General features: G+C 48.8%; 3 protein-coding genes across 5 annotated transcripts in view; 2 read left to right on the top strand and 1 right to left on the bottom strand.

The window, feature by feature from the left end:
- The window catches only part of LOC132909972 (vacuolar protein sorting-associated protein 28 homolog), a 103,997-nt gene that overhangs the window by 40,752 nt on the left and 42,392 nt on the right, over nt 1-20,853 (top strand). The gene's annotated exons all lie outside the window — the stretch shown is intronic.
- LOC132909952 (nucleolar protein 9) lies at nt 100-2,289 on the top strand. Its single transcript, XM_060965237.1, has one exon. It carries the CDS (start codon nt 287-289, stop codon nt 2,099-2,101), a length of 1,815 nt encoding a protein of 604 aa, XP_060821220.1. The 5' UTR covers nt 100-286; the 3' UTR covers nt 2,102-2,289.
- On the bottom strand, nt 2,216-20,694 carry LOC132909939 (protein CBFA2T2-like). Of its 3 annotated transcripts, none has more exons than XM_060965175.1 (8): nt 20,513-20,694; nt 12,206-12,721; nt 8,868-9,409; nt 8,134-8,280; nt 5,907-6,181; nt 4,253-4,977; nt 3,845-4,149; nt 2,216-3,771 (listed from the first exon to the last, which is right to left on the bottom strand). In XM_060965175.1, exons 1-8 carry the CDS (start codon nt 20,544-20,546, stop codon nt 3,529-3,531), a joined length of 2,787 nt encoding a protein of 928 aa, XP_060821158.1. In that variant the 5' UTR covers nt 20,547-20,694; the 3' UTR covers nt 2,216-3,528. The 3 variants fall into 3 exon arrangements, with proteins under 3 accessions (XP_060821158.1, XP_060821159.1, XP_060821160.1); XM_060965176.1 differs by lacking the exon at nt 20,513-20,694 and adding an exon at nt 16,790-18,354; XM_060965177.1 differs by lacking the exon at nt 20,513-20,694 and adding an exon at nt 12,788-15,373.

The raw sequence follows: 20,853 nt of genomic DNA on the forward strand, positions 1-20,853 counted from the left end.
TAAGTCGTCGAAATTTCAATCGTAGATGGCGCTCTTTTTCGGTATTTGCTTCCATTTCTACTCTCGTACGTAGCAGTGGTTTATAAGTTGAAACTCTAATCGCAGATGGCGCTCGTGTTTCGATATTTGTTTCCATTTCTATTCTCGTATGTATCAGTGATTTACAAGTCGAAACTAATCGTAGATGGCGCTGTCTACTCGAAAGTTGTAATTTTTAACCTGACTGTAGCTGTAAAGAGGTTATGTGTTCATTGCTTCGTGCGATAGTGAAAGATTATTTCGAACAATGGCCAACGATTACGGAAACGATGAAAGAGGTAAAAAACGAAAGAAGAAACGATCTCACATTCAAATGGCAAAAAAGTTGGCACGGCAGCGAAATCATGGATCCGACGTAGATTCTGAGACTTACCAGTACATGGTGCATATCCTGGAGTTAATGAAAAGCGATTTCTCTACCACTGAAGAAAAATTGATGTTTGTGAATAACGTGTACGAACAAACTCTTGGTCACGAAGTGGAATATGCCCGGAATCAGGTTGGTTCCAGGATATTGGACTCGCTTTTAAAGTATGCGAGGTTAGAAACGATTGAGAGATTAATTGCTGCTTTCAAACCTACTTTACGACCTCTCAGTAGCGACAGGTTCGCTAGTCATGTTTTGCAAAAAATCATAGTAGTTTGCGCTGATAGAGGAAACAAAACCACGGTTTCGGGATCGTGCACTGAACGAGATGCAGATATCGATATAGAGGTTAAAGATTCGGAAATAGAATCTTACAACAGCATCGTGTTGAAACTAAGCAAATATTTTATCAACAATATAGAGGAGTTTGTATTCGATACGTATGCGAATCATGTTTTGAGAACTGTCATAGAATGTCTCGGCGGACTGATTGATAAGTCTGACAATAGTACCGATAAAAAAAAGGTGATATTTGGCAAAAGACGAACGGTCATACAAGAGTACAAAGACTTATTATTCGAAACGTGCAACAGATTATACAGGTGGCCCCGGTTTCTAGAATTTGGTCAAGACGAACTTACATCTGGATTATTGCAAAGCGTCTTATATTCTTTGAACGATATGTTTCCGGAATTGATTGAAACGTACATTAGAAAAATTACGAACGAATGTTTTAAACCTGGAAAAGGGGAGCAGGAACCGTCCGACATTTTTCACGCAGAAAGTTCGACCAGATTGCTGGAGGCTTGTTTATCGGTAGCCAGTCCCAAATCTTTGTATACGATTTACGAAGAATATTTTTCAGGTAATTTGAAACAGCTATCGTCGATGCGGAGCACAAATTTCAGCGTACAGCGATTATTCGATCACTGTACCGTGAAGGAACATTTCGAACAATTATTCGAAGAAATTCACACACATTTCACCGAACTCCTCGACAAGGGTCATACCGGTGTTTTGGTTAGCGTGGCAAATGCATGTTTGAGATTGCAAACGAAACAAGGTGCATTTGTAACTGATCTGTTGAAAGTTCTAGGGTGTGAAACAAGCGAGAAACAGCATCGAATCGTAGCGTGTATAATAAGTCTAAGAACGTTCGAACGTTGGGAAAATCCAGAAAAGAAAAAGGAAAATGATTTGAAACGTTCGATCAGCTTACACGGAAGTTTGATCGTACAGGACATTCTTAGGTTTAACAAACCCATAAAAATGGTTAATTCTTTGTTGGAAACAGACGTAGAGGAACTAGTGCAAATATTTGAAGATCCGAAAGGCAGCCGCATCGTAGACGCTTTTATGGATAGCAAATACATCGGCGAGAAAAGCAGGGAAAAGCTTGCGAAGAAATTGAAAGGATACTGGGCGCAATTAGCTCGCAGTACACACGGTTCCAGAAGCTTGGACAGAATATGGGAATGGGCACGTATAGGTCAGAGAACATTGATCATGGAAGAGTTAGCAGCAGTCGGAGAATCTTTACGTTCGACCAAATCCGGACAAATCATATCTAACAAACTAAACGTTTCGCTATTTACGAGAAACAAGAAAGATTGGATGGAAGCGTTAGGAAAGGAAGAAAAGACGAGAGCTCTTTTTGTAGATATAATTGGAAATACGGCGAAAAAAGGGAAATAACATTTTTCTATGAAATCTTGTTTACATTAATGAAATACCTCCGTATGTAAAAAAAAAAAAAAAAAAAAAAAATGGTAAGAATATAACCGCAGAAGAGAATGATGCCAGTGCTCGTTCTTTAAGCATTATGACACAGAATAATCATGTATTTTCTTAATTCGTAAATACAATCTATAGTATCCATCATACATCCCTGCAACTTAATACAGCTAGAAAAACATACAACGATTCGTAGTCTAGATTTGAGCAAAGTCCTCTCCTAACGCGCGCACGACTGATAAACTCGTTTTATCTCCCGACTCGACAATGACTAGACTCGTAAACGTATACATGCGTTTATACACTGTTACGCGTATAAAATAAAACATCGTATTAATCTATCAATTGACTAGGAGAAAGATCGATAGTGCACTACTTTACGCGGTACATCGACTTTGGTAAAAGAAGAGGAAAATTGAATGTATTACACCACGTTTCGTGTTACTTATATTACGGCTCTAAGACGAATAAAACATAACGATCGTGGATCAATAACGGAAAATTATCCTAAACTAATTTCGATGAAACACGCGAAATACCCCGCGTTAAAGGTAATTGTTTCTTTGTGCTACATGTTCGTAGAGACCTAGAGAGCGTATAACATGTCGTCATTTTCTTTGTTATTTTGTTATCATTTTTGGTATTTTATTTTCTTGTTTCTTTGGTAGCGTAAAATCACGTAGTATCATAAAAATTACGTTTATGGGATCGTTTGCTGTTTGGGCGGCATTATTTCGTTTGTCTTTCAATTTTTATTCGTACCTTCGCCGTACGAATTATCGAAATATAGCAAGAATCGGCACTATTCTTATATTCGGTATTTGCAATATTTAAAGTGATCCTTTATTCGAACCATCTACGATCCGAAATATACATATATACACTTTGTATTATTTATCTCTACTTTGTCGCTTCGATCAAATAGCAATACAACAAACCGTTACACGTACTATCCTAAAGAAGAAATTCGACCAACGGTTACACCTACGATCATAGAGAGGAAAAATTTCCGTTTTATCCGCATGACGTACTGTTCCCATAACTTTGCATTTGTAGATACTCAAGGAAATGCTTCAACCCTTTAGTTTGACAATGTTACCGACGAATGAATTTCGGAAAATATACGCAACTTTGACTCGTAGAAATATGCAACGGTAGTAATAGTTTTCAAACAGAAACGCAACCGAGTGGCATGTGGTCTGTACCAAGTAGCTAAACCAGTAGAAATGGGGAAGGGGCAGCGAAGATGTATGATTCGACATAGAGGAAGGAGCGTATGTATCGCGAGCGCGCGGTGTCTGGCGGTATAATCGCCGTTAACATTAACGCGAATCGTATTGGACCGGTCTAGTGAATCGTCGGAATCGATAGTAGTTGCTGTCGTAACGTCACTTCCCTTTGGTCGCGCCGCTGGCCGGTATCGGTGCGGCGACGTTCGCCTCGTTCACGCTAGCGATTCTTGGCGGGCTGCGAGACGCGGATCTTCGAGGTTCGCGAGGCGGAGGATTGTTACACGTCGCGTGGTGACCTCCGGCCTCCCAGTCTCGATGTTGACAAAAAGAGCCACAGTATCGCGCTATTCCGCAGCCACCGCATGTTTCCAACGCTGGTCTGCCACAGTTCCAACAACTCTGAAAACCGATTTGACGGTGCGAGCAAACGGTATGATCAGCATCGTGATGACGAGACGCGATATATACTCACAGATCCCGAGACGGTTTGCAATTGCGTCGCTGCTTCCTTTTCGTCTTCGCTGATCGACGGAATCGAGTTGGAAACGGAATTGGTCGGCGTGGTGGCAACGGTCCTAGCGTTCGCATCGACCGCTCCATGGTTACCATGTACTCGAAGGTACGATCCTTGGCGAAGGCCGCTGCCGTGATTTCTTTGAGACAACGGAACATCCAGCATTCGATGAACTCGTAGGCGTTCGGTCGCTCTAGACTCGGCTACCGCCACTCTCACGGCACGCTGTACCTCGGCCATCACGGCCCTCTTCACGGCTTCTTCTAGAAAGACGAATGAGAAGGGCTGGATATTTCGCGTGTTCCATCGGAACGTATTTGACAAATAGATTACATTCAGACGAAGAAAGAAAAAGAAAACACCAACCGTCTTTCCTCTTCACTTCCGCCACTTTATCCTCGATCGCTCTGATCGTCTGAGCCACGATCTCGCCGGATAATCGTTTCAAGCTACCCTCGCGATCGCCCGTCGAAGATTCTACCTGTGAACCGTTGGTCGATGATGGATTGTTACCGGCAACAGTGGTACCAGTACTGCCGCCATTCTGAGCTGGTACAGTGCTCGTGGCCGCTAAGGGAGGCGCCGGCGTCGACGCTGCGAAACACCCACGAGTCTGTAGTATGGCCAAAGCTTTCTTCGTCTTTTCCACCATACCAAGAATACAGTTCAACATCATATGAATGTTCTTCCATTCGTCGTCCAGGCTTCCGTTTTGCGTTTGCACGTGACTTATTTGTTGCTGCTGCTGTTGCCGAGCTAGGTGATGAGGGCCGGAGAACGCGTTCATCTGATTGATTTGCACGGAACTAGTCGGTATCGAGCTAGAACCATCACCCTGGCCATGACCATGAGCGTGGCCGTGAGTTTGACCGTGACCGTGACCGTGACCGTGACCGTGAGCATGACGATGTCCGAGACCTTGAATCGATCCACTCGATGAATGAAGCGGATGATACCAGCAATAAGGGGAGGAACCGTCGCCAGACGGTTGCTGTTGCGGTTGCGGCGGATGATGATGACTCCATGGATTCGTCAATCTCTTTCCATAGACCGGAACGTCCTCTAGGAGAGCGGCACCGTTCTCGTAATACCTGTGATATTTCGATCAGGTAAACGAAGTCGTAAACGCGACAACGAAAAGAAAGAGGACAAACGAGGAGACAATCGTTCCCAGAATCGTACGCCGTTGCGTGGTCGCGTACAGCTCGGAGGTAGAATCGAATCGTGAAAGTGGTGGTGCGGTGTAAAGGGAGAATGTAGGCTGCATTAGTAGAACGTTGATAGGTAGGTACTCGAGGCAAGTTTGCCGGTAGTCGAAGGGTAGGGAGTAGGACGGCCGGGGTGTTCGAGAAAGGTGGTGCCCCGATGATATATGGAAACGTCACGAGCAGACATATCGAGAGGAGGCCAGGCTGGCTGCGCCAACGCGCACGTCGCGTTTTGTCGCCTTTGGATTCGCGTCGCGTCGGCGCCCATTTCTCCAGCCAGGCGAGCACATCCTATTCCGACAGGAAATACCAAACATCCTTTATATACAAACGTTCGATCGATTCTAGATCACGGTCGACCGCGATCGTCTATTTGCCGAAACATCGGAGTGTTGGCATCGCGCGGACGCGTGAAATCCTTCACCGATCGATCGTTCGACTGCCGAGAGGATTCGATAAGCGAGCCATCGTTTCTCTGTTGGTTTGCCAAACATGACTGAGAAATGCAGGCTCCTGGCCAAGATTTTACCGAAACCAGCCGTGCCACGCATCGCCGCGTTTGCGGCTTGGCAAACGTACTACGTACGCGCGCAGGTGCGTGGCATTCGTTACTCCGTGAATTATCGTTATAGACGAACAAAGATTTCGCGCGGTCGTGTTCGACCACGAGCAATTTACGCGTCGCGATTTATACGTTGCCGATACGTTCGCAACGTCATCGTCGTTGCGTGGTTATCGCGCGAGGAAATCGATGGAAAAACGAATGAAACAGATCGCGCCGAAAACGATCGGTAACGCGACCCTAAACTTACGGTGTATCGGAGGCGCGTCGTTTCGGTGCGTGCGATGTGCCGCTGGAATAATGATGGAAACCGGGCGTAGTGTTGTTCGTGTGCTGAATGGCGCCAATACCAGGGTTGGAATTGGATCGTATGCCGTAATGAGCAGGACACTGATTGCCGCCGTTTCCACTTGCAGTTCCGTTACCGGCGTACTCTCCGAAGATCTCGACGTGGTCCGACGCGGTCACCAAACCGACAGCTTCCAGAACCGCCGCCTCGTTCGATCGCAAGAATTGCGCGCAACTCTGTGGAGAAGAAATGCAAACGTGTATTTGATCGGTATCCGTTTTACGAATGCCGACTCGAGGTGACGGTTGAGCGATCGACCGACTCGATTTGCTCGCACTCCGCTCGAAAGAGAAAAAGAAACATCGATCGGCTGCGATTCTCCAATATTTCCGAAGGCTTTCGTACAAAGTTTCCAACTCGTTACCCTCCTTTAAGCCGCGTACTCGCCAACTTAGGATTTATCGTTTCTAATATCATATCGGAGTTCTTCTCCGTCGGCAGGTTTCTTGCTTTCGCGACTCTCAATTAACACGATCAACGATTGGTGAAGTTACGCGTGTAACAGCACGTTGGATCGAATTTCAGCAGCTATTCGCTTCCTGTACGAACGTAGTACACAGAAGGAAAGGAACGGAACGGAAAGGAAGGGTGACGGCTGGCGGAGGAATTAATCGTCGTTACCCCTCGTTCGATATTTTACCGCTAGCTGTCTCGAGAAATGTAAATCCTTCTTATTAATTTGCAATTCGTTACCGCGCTACGACTCGCTCCTCCGTGTTCTTCGGTACACATTTTCCATCCTTTTGTCTTTCACTGATCTCTCTTCTCTTTTCCTCTCTTCTCACCTCCGGATTCATCCGGTCGTCTTCCATTTTATTTTCGCCGTCTCGAGAGACAAGTACCAGCTGGGAACGGTAACGCAGTCGAAAATCTCTTCCGTTCATTTTTCCAACTAAACTTTATTCTTCCTCCCAATTGCCAGAATACGAATTCCAATTTACTATGAATCGACTCAGGCTTACGTACACACGCATTCTTCTTTCACTTTGCGTAAATTTCGATCGCCGTTGCAATTGTCACGAACCAACTTTCCTTTTTGCCATGTGGTACGCCAGATGTGACGGTCCTTGTAAAATTCCACGTAGTCCGAACGCCAAGACCTATCTATTGTTCTGTTAACTCGCAGCAGGCCTAAGAAGACGACATAAACCGAATCTGTTCAGTTTCAGTTTTCTTCACGTAAACATTTTCGGTTTATGTTTATTGCACTCGACTCTTACCTAATACGGAGAAAGCGGGTGCCTGGCAAGATAAGACTTTTCCCATGAACAAGGATGCCCACGAGCCATATCTAGCTCTCCTTGTCTTTACTACCTAATTCATTTATCAATGGGCATCGCGGATCGTTACCCCCACTTTTCCACCAAAAAGTGTGGACAACGAATCCGCGTTCTGAGTTCCAAAGGGAACACCCACACCGAGCTTTCTTCTTTGATGGTACGAGACCGTTCAAACAGTTCTATTTCTAATTTCAATCCAGTTACAATATTGGCCTTTGTAATAAAACACTAAGTCTAAAGAATAAAGACTATACTGAACTCAACATTTGTATAATTACTTAAAAATTACGTGACACAATCGTCGAACGCAATCGTAGTTTATGGCAGCGTTTGTTTCAACGTTTCTCACGTGCCACGGTTTTCGACCTTTTAATTCGTTAAAAAGGGAAAAATTGAAAAATGGAAAATCTCGAAAGAGAGAAAGGGAAACCGGAAGCGAACAAACGTGGCGTCGTCAACGTGGTTGACGAATCCCGTTTTTCGTTAAGACGGAGATTTTCGCGTTGGTCTTTATCTTCGATTCGGTCGTCTATCTTTCCGTGAAACAGGCTGGCGCGCCTCACCCACGAGCCGCGAAGTAGCCTGGGAAATTAAAACAGGTCGACAGCCGGTCAGCCCGAGTTCTGTTGATTTTACCAAGCTACTCCCGAGCGCGCTTACTCTCCTCCGCCGTCGTTGTAGAAAATTTAGCGAGTGTGTGCGTGATATAACTCTAACCTATATCGGAGCACAGCTAGTCGACAGTAACCTTAGAGACGATAGAAATTTGGATCGGGAGGACAAAATAAGGAAAATTTCTTTCCGCGGAGAGTTTTTCGCCAGCCGAGTACAAATCGAGTGGAACTCACTTGGTTGGTTGCTCTGGCAGCGTTGCTCAAATCTCTCTGCAAGGATGGCAATTGTTGCTTCAGATGCGGTAGGACGAAACCTTTCAGAGAATAGTTGGTCGCTTCCTGGAGGGCCGAGTGAAATTCTTCCGCGGTCATAGTGCCGCTCTACAAAGAAAAAAAAGTCGTCCGTATAGTCGGCTAATTGTCGGAAACAAGAAGCGTAACTTTACGTTTGTCACGTGCCACGATGTTTTACGATGTAGCACGGGTAGCAGGTGTCGCATTTGTGGAACGCACGCTAGCTTCATACGCGCCCGATCACGTTATACGTATTCGAAATATTTGCCAGGGTTTGAACGAGCTTGAGACATCTTGTATCGTTGGGATAACCATGGGATTGTTAGAGCGATTTTCGTTCGTTCCTCTTATTAGAAGAAAAGAGAAAAAAAAGGAAAGGCAGCAAAAAGAAAGAAAGAAAAGCGATTGTCTAGTTTTATTTGGCGAGAATGCATTTCACGTTGTTGGTCGTTGCTCGGGCCAACTCACGTGTTACGTTCCCTTCGAGGCAACTTCGTCAGCTGGTACGCGCACGTTACTTATACTCGGGTCGGTTTACGACTACTCGCGATCGTGCATGCTACGACCGACTAGCAGGAAACACGCGCAGCGACGGATCACGCTAAATTCGTAAGGTTGGCATCGACAGTAGCGAACCAAAGAAGCGAGGAGAAGAAAACGTGTGACGGATTTACCAGAAGCGCCAACACCAGGGTAAGCACAGTGTCGCCGGTGTCAGGAGAGATGCCCGTAGCAAATTTCACGACGGTACCGAGCACGCTCTTGAGCTCACCGTGACCGGCGAAAACACCGGCGATGCATCTGTTGCCGGTGCTAGTAGTAGCGGTGGTGGTGCTGTTGCTGCCGTTGCTGTTGGACGGTGCAGGTACATCGCTTTGCTCTTCCGTCCTGCAGTTGGCCACGGATCCGTTAGCGCTTGCACCGCTGCTACCCACGCTGCCACTGCCACCGCCGGTACCGCTGCTTCCAGCGGATCCAGTCGCGTCCTCCGATTCGGGTTTGAGGTAGTGCGAGGGTAAAGGACTACCGCTGTCGGAGGACGCCGAGCAAACAACGATCGTTGTTCCTTTGTGATCTGCTCGAGGCGTGCCGTTGCTCTGTTTCGGTTGTCCGATTGTCGGTACCGCGGTTGAAATCTTTTGATGATGAGAGCAGGGCGAGTGAACTTCCGGTTGTGCATCTTCTCGCGAGACCTTGTCCCTGGCTGCCGAGGACACTGAAACAAAATATTCGTTGGTTCGTTCGCCACGCTAGACGGAGACGGGATTCGCGCAAGGAGATCGTCAAAGGGGAAAGCTACGATTTGTTTCGTTAAAGTGGGGAGAGAGAGAGAGAGAGAGAGAGAACGTTTAACGCGGCAAAGGGACGGGGTGCCCGCAAACGTCCTTTGTGCTCGGTACATCCGGGGAACCGTCAACCACGGACCACGTGAAACGGGCAGGCGAATCGGCCACTCGTTTACAAACGCGTTGATAGGCGCACACACTCGCATCGGTGCGAGGCACAGATGCGCGTCAACCGTGTGCTCTGTGCGTGGGAGCAGCGGATAACATGCAATTACGGGCCGTGTCATCCACCTTGCCTTGTTCCCATTCCGTGTACCGCGCGTTATCTCGCGGAATGCCTCCGGCTTCGTGGTATGCGTGGCAAAACCCGGCGTTCGAATACGTATGCCAATACCGAAAAGTTATACGACGAACGAACTCGCGTCTTGTCGTTTCGTGGCCCTGTCATATCATCGTCTCGCGTGTCTAGCAGCAGAAATCGTCCGATCACGCAACCGTGACTACGTTTAATCGGCAAAACGATATTCCTTGCCTTTGTTTTCTTTGCCTACCTTCTCCCTTCGCTGCTTAGCGCTCGATCTCGCTACACGCATCTACGCCTCCATCGCCGTGCAAACGCGAATCAACGCTAGGCGCGACGAACCGTGTAAAACAGGGAAAGGGTCAAACGAAAGAAGGTTGCCGCCGCCACCGTGTCACTGCCACCTGACGTCGGTAGCCAACAGCTAATTACCTATATCCGAACTCGGGGTAAACTACCTAGAACGCACCTTACGGTCGTCGTGCGACGGCATTGATCGCAAATCCAGTTCGTAATATCGCCCCGCCCAACGACCCCCGATCGAAATTCTTCCTAAATTCGTCGTTCCCGAGGCCCTGAAAACGCGTAAAGAGGACAAGGGACTGGGAAAGAAAACCTCAATAGCGTGTGCATATTTCGGAAAAACCTGCAAGAGAAAATAGAGTAACGAGAAGATTCGTAGACGACGATTCCTAACCGTAAATTATTGAAAACTCTTGCACGAAGCGGTTATCGAAAGAGATCGGTTAGTTGGGAGAGAAAGGCGTTCCGAGAAACGCGTATCTCGTGGTAGCAGCGGTGACGGTGGCGGCGGCGGCGGCGGCGGCGGCCTCGGCAGCACCTGGAGCACACGGGAGAAGCAGCGTGGAGGCGGTTCGTTGTCTTCGTAGACGACCGTTGCACGAGTACCAAGGGAGATCGATAAAGCGCACGTGCTCCACTCGGCTGAGAGTCCCTGGGTGGAAGTAAGTACGCTGGGACTCAGCTGTCGCCTCCTAATTGCCGGGACAATGCAACAGATGGCTTTGATCGCAATCCCTTCCTAGCCGCACCCCATGCTCCCCTATTCGCCTCTCCTCCCTTCTCCTTCTCCCTTTCTTCTCTCTGCACCGTCTCTTTCGACTCATTTTTCTGTCTTTTTTTTTGCCTGTCTCTCCCGATTTTCCGAATGCTCGTATCGCTCACGGTACCACCTACCGCATCCTCGATCTTTCTTCGCTGTACCGTAGGCAACGAGGTGGTTACTCGCTATAAGGTACGAATAAGGTAGAGATCCAGCGAAATCGGATTTATTAACGCGAGGTTTAACGCGTTCGCGTTCGATTCGTATCCCGGAGGAAAGTTTCACGGGGGATCACGTGTGTGACGTCGGCTGAAAAGAAAGATAGATGCGTTCTGTACGCTGTAAGCATATCCGGAAGAAGAAGGTGCGAGGAAGGGAACGAGCGCGCGACTACGAGCCGTGGTACGGGTGACTACGAGCCGTGGTACGGGCGACTATCGCAAAATACCTCGAACGGCAGCGTCGGGGATGCCGACGGTGTACCGGATATGATATCAGCCTCGAGCAGAATCCCGCTGGAAGCGTTGGACGTGCCTTATCGCGTCTGGTCCAGGCAGTCAGCCGGTTCCACCAACAGACCTAACCAACACACCGAGGCCGACCAACCAACCACCCGGCCTCGCTGACTGTTCGCAGGAGTTTCCGCGTCGACCGTTCTACGATCACGCACACACGTTTCCGTTGGCTTACGGTGCACGTGCTCCACTTTGCGCCATCTTTTCTTTTTCTCGTTTTCTGCCCCCCTCTTCCGTACGACCATGCTCTTCTACGAGCAAACGCGGTCGCGCTTACGTCAAACTTACCGAAGAGATTTCGGAGGAAATCTGGCACGCGTGTCCCCGATCACCTAACCAGCCGTCGCACGCGTGTTCCACGAACTTGACAGAATCCAAAAAACAATCGATTACGAATACGAGACAGGAGGATAGAACCCTGTTCGGACCATGACAGGCCTTTGACGAGAGATGCGGCGCGGCCTTTTTTGCCCCAGCCCCACTCCCAAAGTAGCTGCGGGCTCCAGTAGCCCGTCTGCTAGATAACCTGTTCAGTCTGAACGTACGATTCGAACGAGAGCACGGTCGCGGACTAGATATACGGGTACCCCTATGCAATATCCCGAAGTAACGTCCGATGCGCCCACAGCTAACCCGACCGAACGTTTTCGCGCGCCAACGCTCGAAACACGCGCGGATGTATTTCTCTTTCTCCACTTTCCTTTCTCTTTCTCTTTTTCTTGCTCTCGGACATCCATCGTGGCCGTACGTCTGGCGTACGAGGCGGGCGAGTGATTAGATGTTTTTTTGCTCACGGACCATCGCCACAGATTCGATCGGTCAAACGAAGAAAATAGAAAACACGCACCCTTGATCTTGGTCTTGAGGTCGAGATCGACGGGAAAAGGATCGGCGTTGACCAGGACGGAAGACGCTGGCACCGATAGATGACAAACTACGCCGGTAGATTGGTGCAGTGTAGAGGTGGTCGCTGGTGATGATGCGTTCGGTACGGTAGTCGTGGTCGGTGGAGTGGTAGCGACGTTCGGAACTACGCCGCCGGTACCGTTGACGATCGTGCTCGAGTTGGGCACCGTTACGATGCTCGCGACGGTTGCCAACGACGTTGACGTTGTCGCCGTCGTAGTCGTCGTCGTCGTCGTCGTCGTCATGCTCGTCGTCGTGGTCGTTGTTTTCGTGGCCGCGGTCGTTATCGTCGTTGGCGTCGTCATCGTTGTTGTCGCTGTCGTCGTTGCTGACGACGCTTCCGACGATTGTTGGTAACCGATATATTCCTTGACCTCTTCCTTCACCTTGTGCAGGGGGGTACTGGTAGTTGCCATTCCATCCTCCACCTTCATGCTCTCGTCACCCGACTCCTTGCCTGTTCAACATGCGATCCATTGATTCGCTATTTTTTCGACGAGCGCGTATACGCGTTTATTCTTACCGAAAAGCGGAAAAATAGCCGCGAGCTATCTAAGGCTAGAATCGGTCGGCGCGTCGAACGCGTTCGGCAAAGCCCTGCGGTGGTCGGAGAAGGAACCAAGCCGAAGACACAGGCGGGCGATCACGCGTCCGACCGCGATTCGTATTTGATCGATTCCACTTTGCGATTACTTCGACGCGCCGCGTCGCATCGCGCCGTGCTTCGACGGTCGCATATTTCGCGTACGTGCTCAGCAACTAACAGCCGACCACGCATACCGATGACCGATTTTAATGGAAGCGGCAGTTTTACAAACCAGCCAGGATCTATCGCGATTCGGCAATTCGACGACTCGCTCTGAATATCCAAATAATTGAACGTTGCAGAGCGGCGAACCGAATAAATAACGGCCATTAAGCGTGCGATTAAACGGAGAATACAGGGACTATCGTCGTCAAGCGTTTCCGTGTCGAAACGAAACTCGTCCACATAAATTTCTACAACATCTTTTCCGATTGTCGAGGGTAAAAAGGGAAGCCTATAGTCGCGATGTTTCGCAATTCGGAAAGTGGGACATCGAAATGGAACCTAGAGTGTAACCGTAGACGCAGGACTGCCTTCGGGGTAGCACATGGTCACGTTATTAACGCGAAATGCAAAGAGGAAACGAACGACGAAAGTCGCCGATTGGTCGACACCACCGCTTTTCTCCACGCGAATCGTAAAAACGATAACGAGCCCCCGATCGCGATCATCGGCCGAATTGCCGAATAAATTAACGGCATCGTCGATCGCCTGGAGCAAACTGCTTCTACGCCATAGAATTTCATTGAAATTAACACGGCGACGCCAGCGATCGACCTACGCGGCGCTTTAACGTCCGGGCAAAGTTTTCGAGCGTTGCAGAAAAGTAATTATCCGGATTAATTTCCACGTTGACCGTAACGAGGGACGCGCGGCGAGTCGGGGATACCGGAGGTGGGAGCGGTTTGCGAGTAGCGCGTACCGCTCTACGGCAACGCGATGCCGTGTACGATTGCATATCGTTGGAAACGGTATCGGTGCGTCGATCGGTTCACGAACGATATTCGTGGATCGCGCGCGCGAAATCCTACGAACGCGATGGTTGAGCGCGTCTCGCTGGAAAGCGCGTAACACGCTCAACCTGTCGACCGACCTTTATCGCGACAGATGGCTCGGATAATTTTAATCGCCGTCACGGCCCATCTCTCCTTCTGTTGTTACAGATGTCTGCAATTTACGCGACCCGGTTGTCGCAAGTCGCAAGTGTTTCCACGTATATACGTATCGCTGGCCGACTCTGTCGAGAGTAATTACCTCGAAATATCCATCCCGAGTATTCGTAGCTGGCCTTTTCGATCTATCGAACATCGCGAGTCGACGTGGGTGGAATCGATCGGCGTTTCAGAAAAGCAAGAGAAAAGAGAGGAAGAGAGGAGGAAGAGAGGCCGGAGGTAGATGCGCGGCCGCGGCAATTCGTTAAGACGCTTAGTTAAGCAAACAAGAGCGCAGAGTCGGTGGAAAACGATATACGTGCCATGGCAGAAAATCCAAGGCTCTACCGTCGGTAATTGCGCGCAGCTGTGTTGTGCGCACGGGGATACGAACGCGAGCTCACGTACGCTTTTTTTCCCGATCGAACCGCGCCGCATCGAAGGATTCTCGTTCGCGTTTCTCCGCTACGCTTTCCCTGGAGAGAGCAACGATCATGGAACGAGCGAAGGACGCGTAAGTCCTTGTGCAAGTTAGCTAAGACAAAGCAGACGACAAAGAGTAGGTTTGGATCGATCGCGAACACGTTTCAAAGGAAACGACTTCGCCATCGTGGCAGACTGCGCTTGTGTTTATACATATGTCCTGCACATGGTACGGTGTTGGTCGGAGAGGAGATGGCGCACGCCCGCGCGGCCGGATAGGAACGCAATTTCCAATATTAGAACGGGCAACCAAGAGGAAGCTGCCAGGCAACCGGACCAGATGTCTGCCGTACTGAAAGACCGCGTCGCGTACGTTTGGCTTCCTTTCATTACAAAAATGTCACGCACAGCCATCGTGTGTCTTCTTGCTCGCACCGGCCTTTGACGGAGGCGCTTTCCCCCACTCTTCCGCCCGCCTCCTTCACCCTCTTGTTCGACCTCTGTGCGCGTCATCGCGTAACGAAGAATCGCCGCGGAGCACACGATCGAACGGCATACCTTTGTCGAAGGCAAATCTCAAGCGGAGGTTGCCAAAGCGCGACTATCACTTTTCCCACCGCAAAACGCTCGTTACGCCGCTGGCAAGAACCTCGGCCGGGGCAACCAGTTGCGAAGCTCGAACTCGTTCGCGTTACGAAGATGTCACGAGCAGACAAAGGTCGCGTTCAACTCGGCATTTGACGTTTCGCTCGTTGCGCTCGCCCACCTATCCGGCTTCACGGTCGGCTCTTCGCCCGGGGAAAGCCATGAGAAATTGCGGTGTACCGAAAAAAGTGCGCGTGCAGCGAATTACGCGTTTACCAAACGTATCCCCCTACCCTGATCTGTTCGGTATCTCTGTTATTTCAGCAGGATTTCTTCTTTCCGAAGACTTTTTATTATCATCGTCGACACGTTGTTGCGCGCTTAATCGATTTGCCCGCGTTTTCCTGCCGCACCTCGTCGAGAAAAACTACTATCGTTGCTATCGTTGCAACATCTACTCGCGCTGTGAAAATCATCGATTTTCTTTGAAACGTCGAACTTGTCCACGATAGCTGATCAGCTCCGTTGATTGGCACAGGACATGCCAGGTTTACCAGGTAGCGCGGAGAGAAAGCGCGGCTAGGGTCGAGCGGGCAAAGAGCAAAAGAAAACGAGAGAACAAGGCTGGCAGGGAAAGGAAAAAGAAGGGGAGAGAGAGGGAGAGAGAAGGCGCGCAAGATTAATAATATAGGAAAGCCAAAGCTATGCCACCCTCCGACGAGCTTTCCTCTGCCTCACTTCTGTTACCAACAGTTAATCGATATAATACTTGAGATGAGAGTATAGCGGGCCAACGCTAGCGCGTGTCTCGTGCTGCTACGTATGGACGTACACGCGACTGAATTTGCGTCCACGAGCACAACCGATCGCGTTTCCGTGTTCGCCGCTTCCCGTTATCCACTAACGTCCATCGCGTGTTAATAGGATTCGCCGAGTACGCCAAGTCGATTGCTCTTCCCCGATCGATCGATCGATCGATTCGGTTCGATTCAAAGTGCAACGTGCACGCCACGCGTTAAGCTACCAGCATTTCGCGATCCGATTCTCCGATTCTGTGTCGTGGCTCGACGTTTCCTTCAGAAAACTCGGGAAAGTCGCTATAGCAACAACAGCGAAAATTTATATAGAAAAGTTACGTCGTTTCATTCGTTTCGAACGCAACTAGCTACAACTTTTCTCGTTCTAATCTTTACGACCTCCGGAAGAATTTAAAGCGTCGCTAATCGAAAATCGCAAGAATTTAGTCGGGCTCGGGCAACGGGTGTGTGCGAATATCGCGTATCATTTGATCGACGGCAAAATTGTTAATGGTCGATGGTTAATCGCGAGGAGGTACGCCATCGATTATTGACAAATATCGTGCGAAACGATGCACCTGGCGCTTTTCCTACTTCGGTTTTCTACTCACTGGTAGCCTATCTATTTCATTTCTCGAAAAAGAACCGAGTTTCCTCGAGCATCGGTTCGGCTGGTTGCCTTCCGCCGTTCCTCTCTTCCTTTCGTTCGACACACACGTGCGCGCACGAGACGTCGTTCGTTTACTTCGACGAGAACGGCCTTACGACGGTCGTGTTTCATCTTATTCGTATTCCGGACAGTATCGCCGCATTCGTTTCGCTGTTCTTCTCTTTTTTCCATTGAACCGCGTTGCTTTGCCGTCAATTCGAAACGCAAAGTAGTTAGGTTTTTAAATAGATTCAAACTCGTCGAGCGCCGTCGAGCACGATACGCGTGAAATTTACTCGTTTCAAAGCTACTAGAATCGAGAAGATTCGCCTACCTCTTCCGATCACCGATCGGGGGCTTTCGGTCCTGTCAGCCTGACGATCAACCTTCGGGAAATCCAAAAGGGCTGCCGCACGAAACGGACCGCGCGATTTCTCGATCGTCGACGTCACCGTCGGTCACCGGCGACACCGATCTAACGAAATCGTCGCGATCGGCGCGTGATCACCACAACCACGCGTTTCATCGCGTTCACCGTTTCCCTTTGCAAACGATCGCGAACGATCGAACGACGACAGCAGCGGTGGAACCGCGAGGCGCGAACAAAAGGTGAAGAGCGAAGACAACGAGGAAATTTCGCGGGCGAGAAACAGAGCGTGCGCGATAGGAAGGAACGCGAAGCACGGACGGCTGTCGCCAGCCGACTGAACGTCTCGTCGCGCCGGAGAACTGGAAGAACGGCGCCGACCGGAGGTGGACGAGGAAGAGAGGTGGTGGCTTGCAATCTCTACCACGCAACCTCTACTCTCGCTCCGTGGCTGCACCGGCAAATCTGCCATCCACCGTCCTCTGGACCATCGAAACAATCGGCCAGGAACAGGCGGGAACCGAGAGATACGCGACACTCGCCACGATCTTCTCGGTTTTCCATAAAAATTTTCATCGACTGGATCGTAACGGATCCAGGAACTCATCACCACGCCCGATGACCAGTGATCGCAAAACTAAATTCAAGGTAGACGTACATACGCGTTTGAAAGCTGCGCGAACGAACCGCGGTAATACGGCCGGTATATATATGCACGCGTGGTTATCGTAAACGGGCTAGTTTGCTCTTGACGCGTCGATATATTCTCGCGAAGAAAGTCTCTGCGGTTGAAACTGAGAAATAGCTCGCCATCCTCTCGTCTTCCTTTCCTCTTATTCTCGCGACGATCTTCGTACGTCGCGCCGTATCTCTCCGATCGGCCAATTTTTTGGGTCTCGCGCGACTCGCGTACCACGTGACCGAGCCAGAAAACATCGCCGGTAAAAAGGGATAATCGAAAAAAAGAAGAGAAAGAAAGCGAAGGATCGTTCTAATTCCGTGTACCGATTCTGCATCTGTCGATTTCCAACGCGTACACGTGTATATCGATCGGACATTCGATATCATGATCGATCGGACATTCGATATCGTGATCGATCGGCTCTTCGTTTAGAACATGACAACAACGTTCGCGGACGCTTCAAACTTGTAAGTATCGTGCACGCAATCGAAATCCGTGACCATGGCCACGCTTCTCTATACTCCGGACCAACACCAACTATCTATACGCGTATGCGCGCTAGATAGAATATCTCTCTATCCCTGTCCCTGCTCCTGCTTATCGGCACGAATTCATGCGCGACCACACCAACACACGGGCGCCGCTCTACCGGCCTATTATACGTATTATTAGCACTCCGTCACGGTCCTGTCATCGGCATGTACGCTCCTCTACGTGCGCGCGTCATCGCGCCGAAATTCCTGAATAACCTCCACACCGTTTTCCGTACCCCTATCTTCCGACAATTTTCAACGGGCCCCGTTTCCCACTTTTCTTTCCGTATCGAACAAAGATCATCGCTTCGAATCCATACGACCTAACCCCAATCATAAAAAATCAGAATTGCATATATCGTTTCTCGATGCTTGCCGGCTCGCGATTGTTTGTAAAGGAATGATGAGCACGACTGTTAGTAAGAAGAAGAATCGCGCCGTGCCCGATAGTCGGACATGTTATTGCTATTCGCGCGCGATCGAATTGCGTTAGGATTTCGACGCAAAGTTCGATACGTCGGACGAGTAATCGTAAGTTTCAGCGACGGGTGATGCCGTCATTCGCAGGCAAACGAAACTTGCGTTTTACACGCCGATTGGAACGTACCTCTGCGCGCACTCGTAATTTACGACTTATCGGCTCTGATCCGAGTAATTTTCGCGCTTGTGAAAATTATACCGACGTAGCTCGTGTTCGTCCAACGAATTTCCTCTCCTCACCCTCTCTCACTCTCTCTCTCTCTCTCTCTTCGTTTATCCCTACCCACCACCTCCCCTTCCCTCTTTTCGCTATCTCACTCACTCTCCCTTCCACCATACCGTGGAAGTGACGCACAAAATCGCGCTGCCGGCACGGGCTGGCTTGTACCGAGATGTCGATACCACGAAGAGCGGATGTCAATAGCACGAAGTCACTCCTTTCGCGAGAGAGAAACCGCGTCAGCCGATTTTACAGCATTTTCGCGGTACTGTGTAGAAAAACGCACAACCGTATTGTTGCTCGATCGACGATCCCCCGATCGGAATATGCGATCGCGTAGCTATCCGCGAAAATCGATCGCGCCACGAATCCAACTTACGGGATGAAAGGGCCAACTTTTTAACAAAAACTTTTCCAAACCTTAGTTTTCTAAGCTTCTGGAAACTCGTGTCCGCTAGAAGCTGCACGCCGCGCCGCTCGTTCGCCGGATCGACCCTCTTGGAAACGTTCGATCCGGACCACTGTTTCTGACACCCTTCATCGAGTTAACGGGTATGCCTCGACCGTGCTTTTCTATTACTTTGAGCCGCTCAAAAACGGATTCCGCTGTGTCCGTGACGCAGAATTATCAAGATCAAGTACAGTCTTGACGACAAAGCGTTGCACCACGAGTGCTAGTGCATGCAAACTATCGCGCCACCGAAATTTCCATGTCTCTCGCACTTTACGACTCTTTCCATCCAGTGCCGCTCTCAACGGATTCAAAGAGGCTCCTCCTCCGAATAATTACACGACTAGCTTCGTTGTGTCTCGCGTTCACAAAGAACGCGTATTGTATTACGCTACGTATACTTGCTATACAGTCTGGCTGCTATACAGTGTGGCCGCGGTAAAAACGGGAGCGACTATCGAACGAAACAGGTGAGCCGGATAAAATTAAACAGCTGTTTCCTCGTTTTACCAAGCCATCAGCAGCTTAGCTTCTTCTTCCTGGGCTCGCGTCCCTCTTCCATTCGGATATATCATGTATCTTCCATTCGTTTGCTTATGGTTTGGCCGACTGAATCATCGTGAAGCTCTTGAAATTCTCTCGCGTAAAATCGATTAAATCCATCGATTCGTTGTTTTAAAATGTGCCTACGATACATGTCGTTTAAACCTTTTCTCTGTGTCTTTCATTCTATATTTTACGATACATCTTTACTGTAGTATAATATTCATCTGAGTGTTGTTTCGAGTATGGAATTATTAATTGTTCGTACAATGTAAGAAGTTAAATCGAGCATCGTGTAGTGAAAAATTGTGCTCGGAAACTTTATCATCTTATTTTAAAATGCCGAAACGTCCTCGAAAATGGAATAGAACGAGAGAGAAGACGAGAGAAGGAGAAATTGAGAAACGGATAGAAAACAGCTGAGACGCAGCTGGTTTCTGGCATCGCGACGGCTGGCGTCTTCCGCGCGAAGAACGTCGCGCCTGCCTTCTGTATATACGTGCATATGTGTGACGTGTGTGTATAGTACAAACCATCCATGGTAGAAAGCAGAATCGAAATCGCTCCTCAAAAAACATATTTAGAGGAGAAACAATAAACGATTTTGAAAAGTTCTACAATTCGTGTCAGAAATACGAATGAGAAAAATATAGAAAGAACATTTATGTAAAAAGCAGAGGAATGTTTACATTAAAAAATTAACATAGATGAGTTGATTCCGTTAATAAATTTCACTTCAAAAAATGGCCTGTTTAACGTATATTCTTTCAATGGTCCGTACCTCTAATGGACTCGTTGCTTGTCATGGTCCTCATCGGCACCTGTTATGTATAAGTAAAAACACCGTTCCAGCTATTCGAGTGTCGATGTTTGATACGACGTATTGTGCGCGATAATTTGCAACTGCTGTGTAAACTGTCTTCGTCTATTAATCCTAACGATATTCGCGCGCGAGACGTCCAGCCAGACTTTCTTGTTCACATCTTTACCGACATCTCTGAGCTTTAACGAAAACTACGAGTAAAAATCAAGTCACCGGTAAAATCGATGCCGTTCGAACATATTTCCGATTATTTCGTTTCGTTAGAAAATATACCATTTTCCTCACAATCTATCCTATAA

This window comes from Bombus pascuorum, chromosome 8, assembly GCF_905332965.1.
Source record: "Bombus pascuorum chromosome 8, iyBomPasc1.1, whole genome shotgun sequence".
Lineage (NCBI taxonomy): Eukaryota > Metazoa > Arthropoda > Insecta > Hymenoptera > Apidae > Bombus > Bombus pascuorum.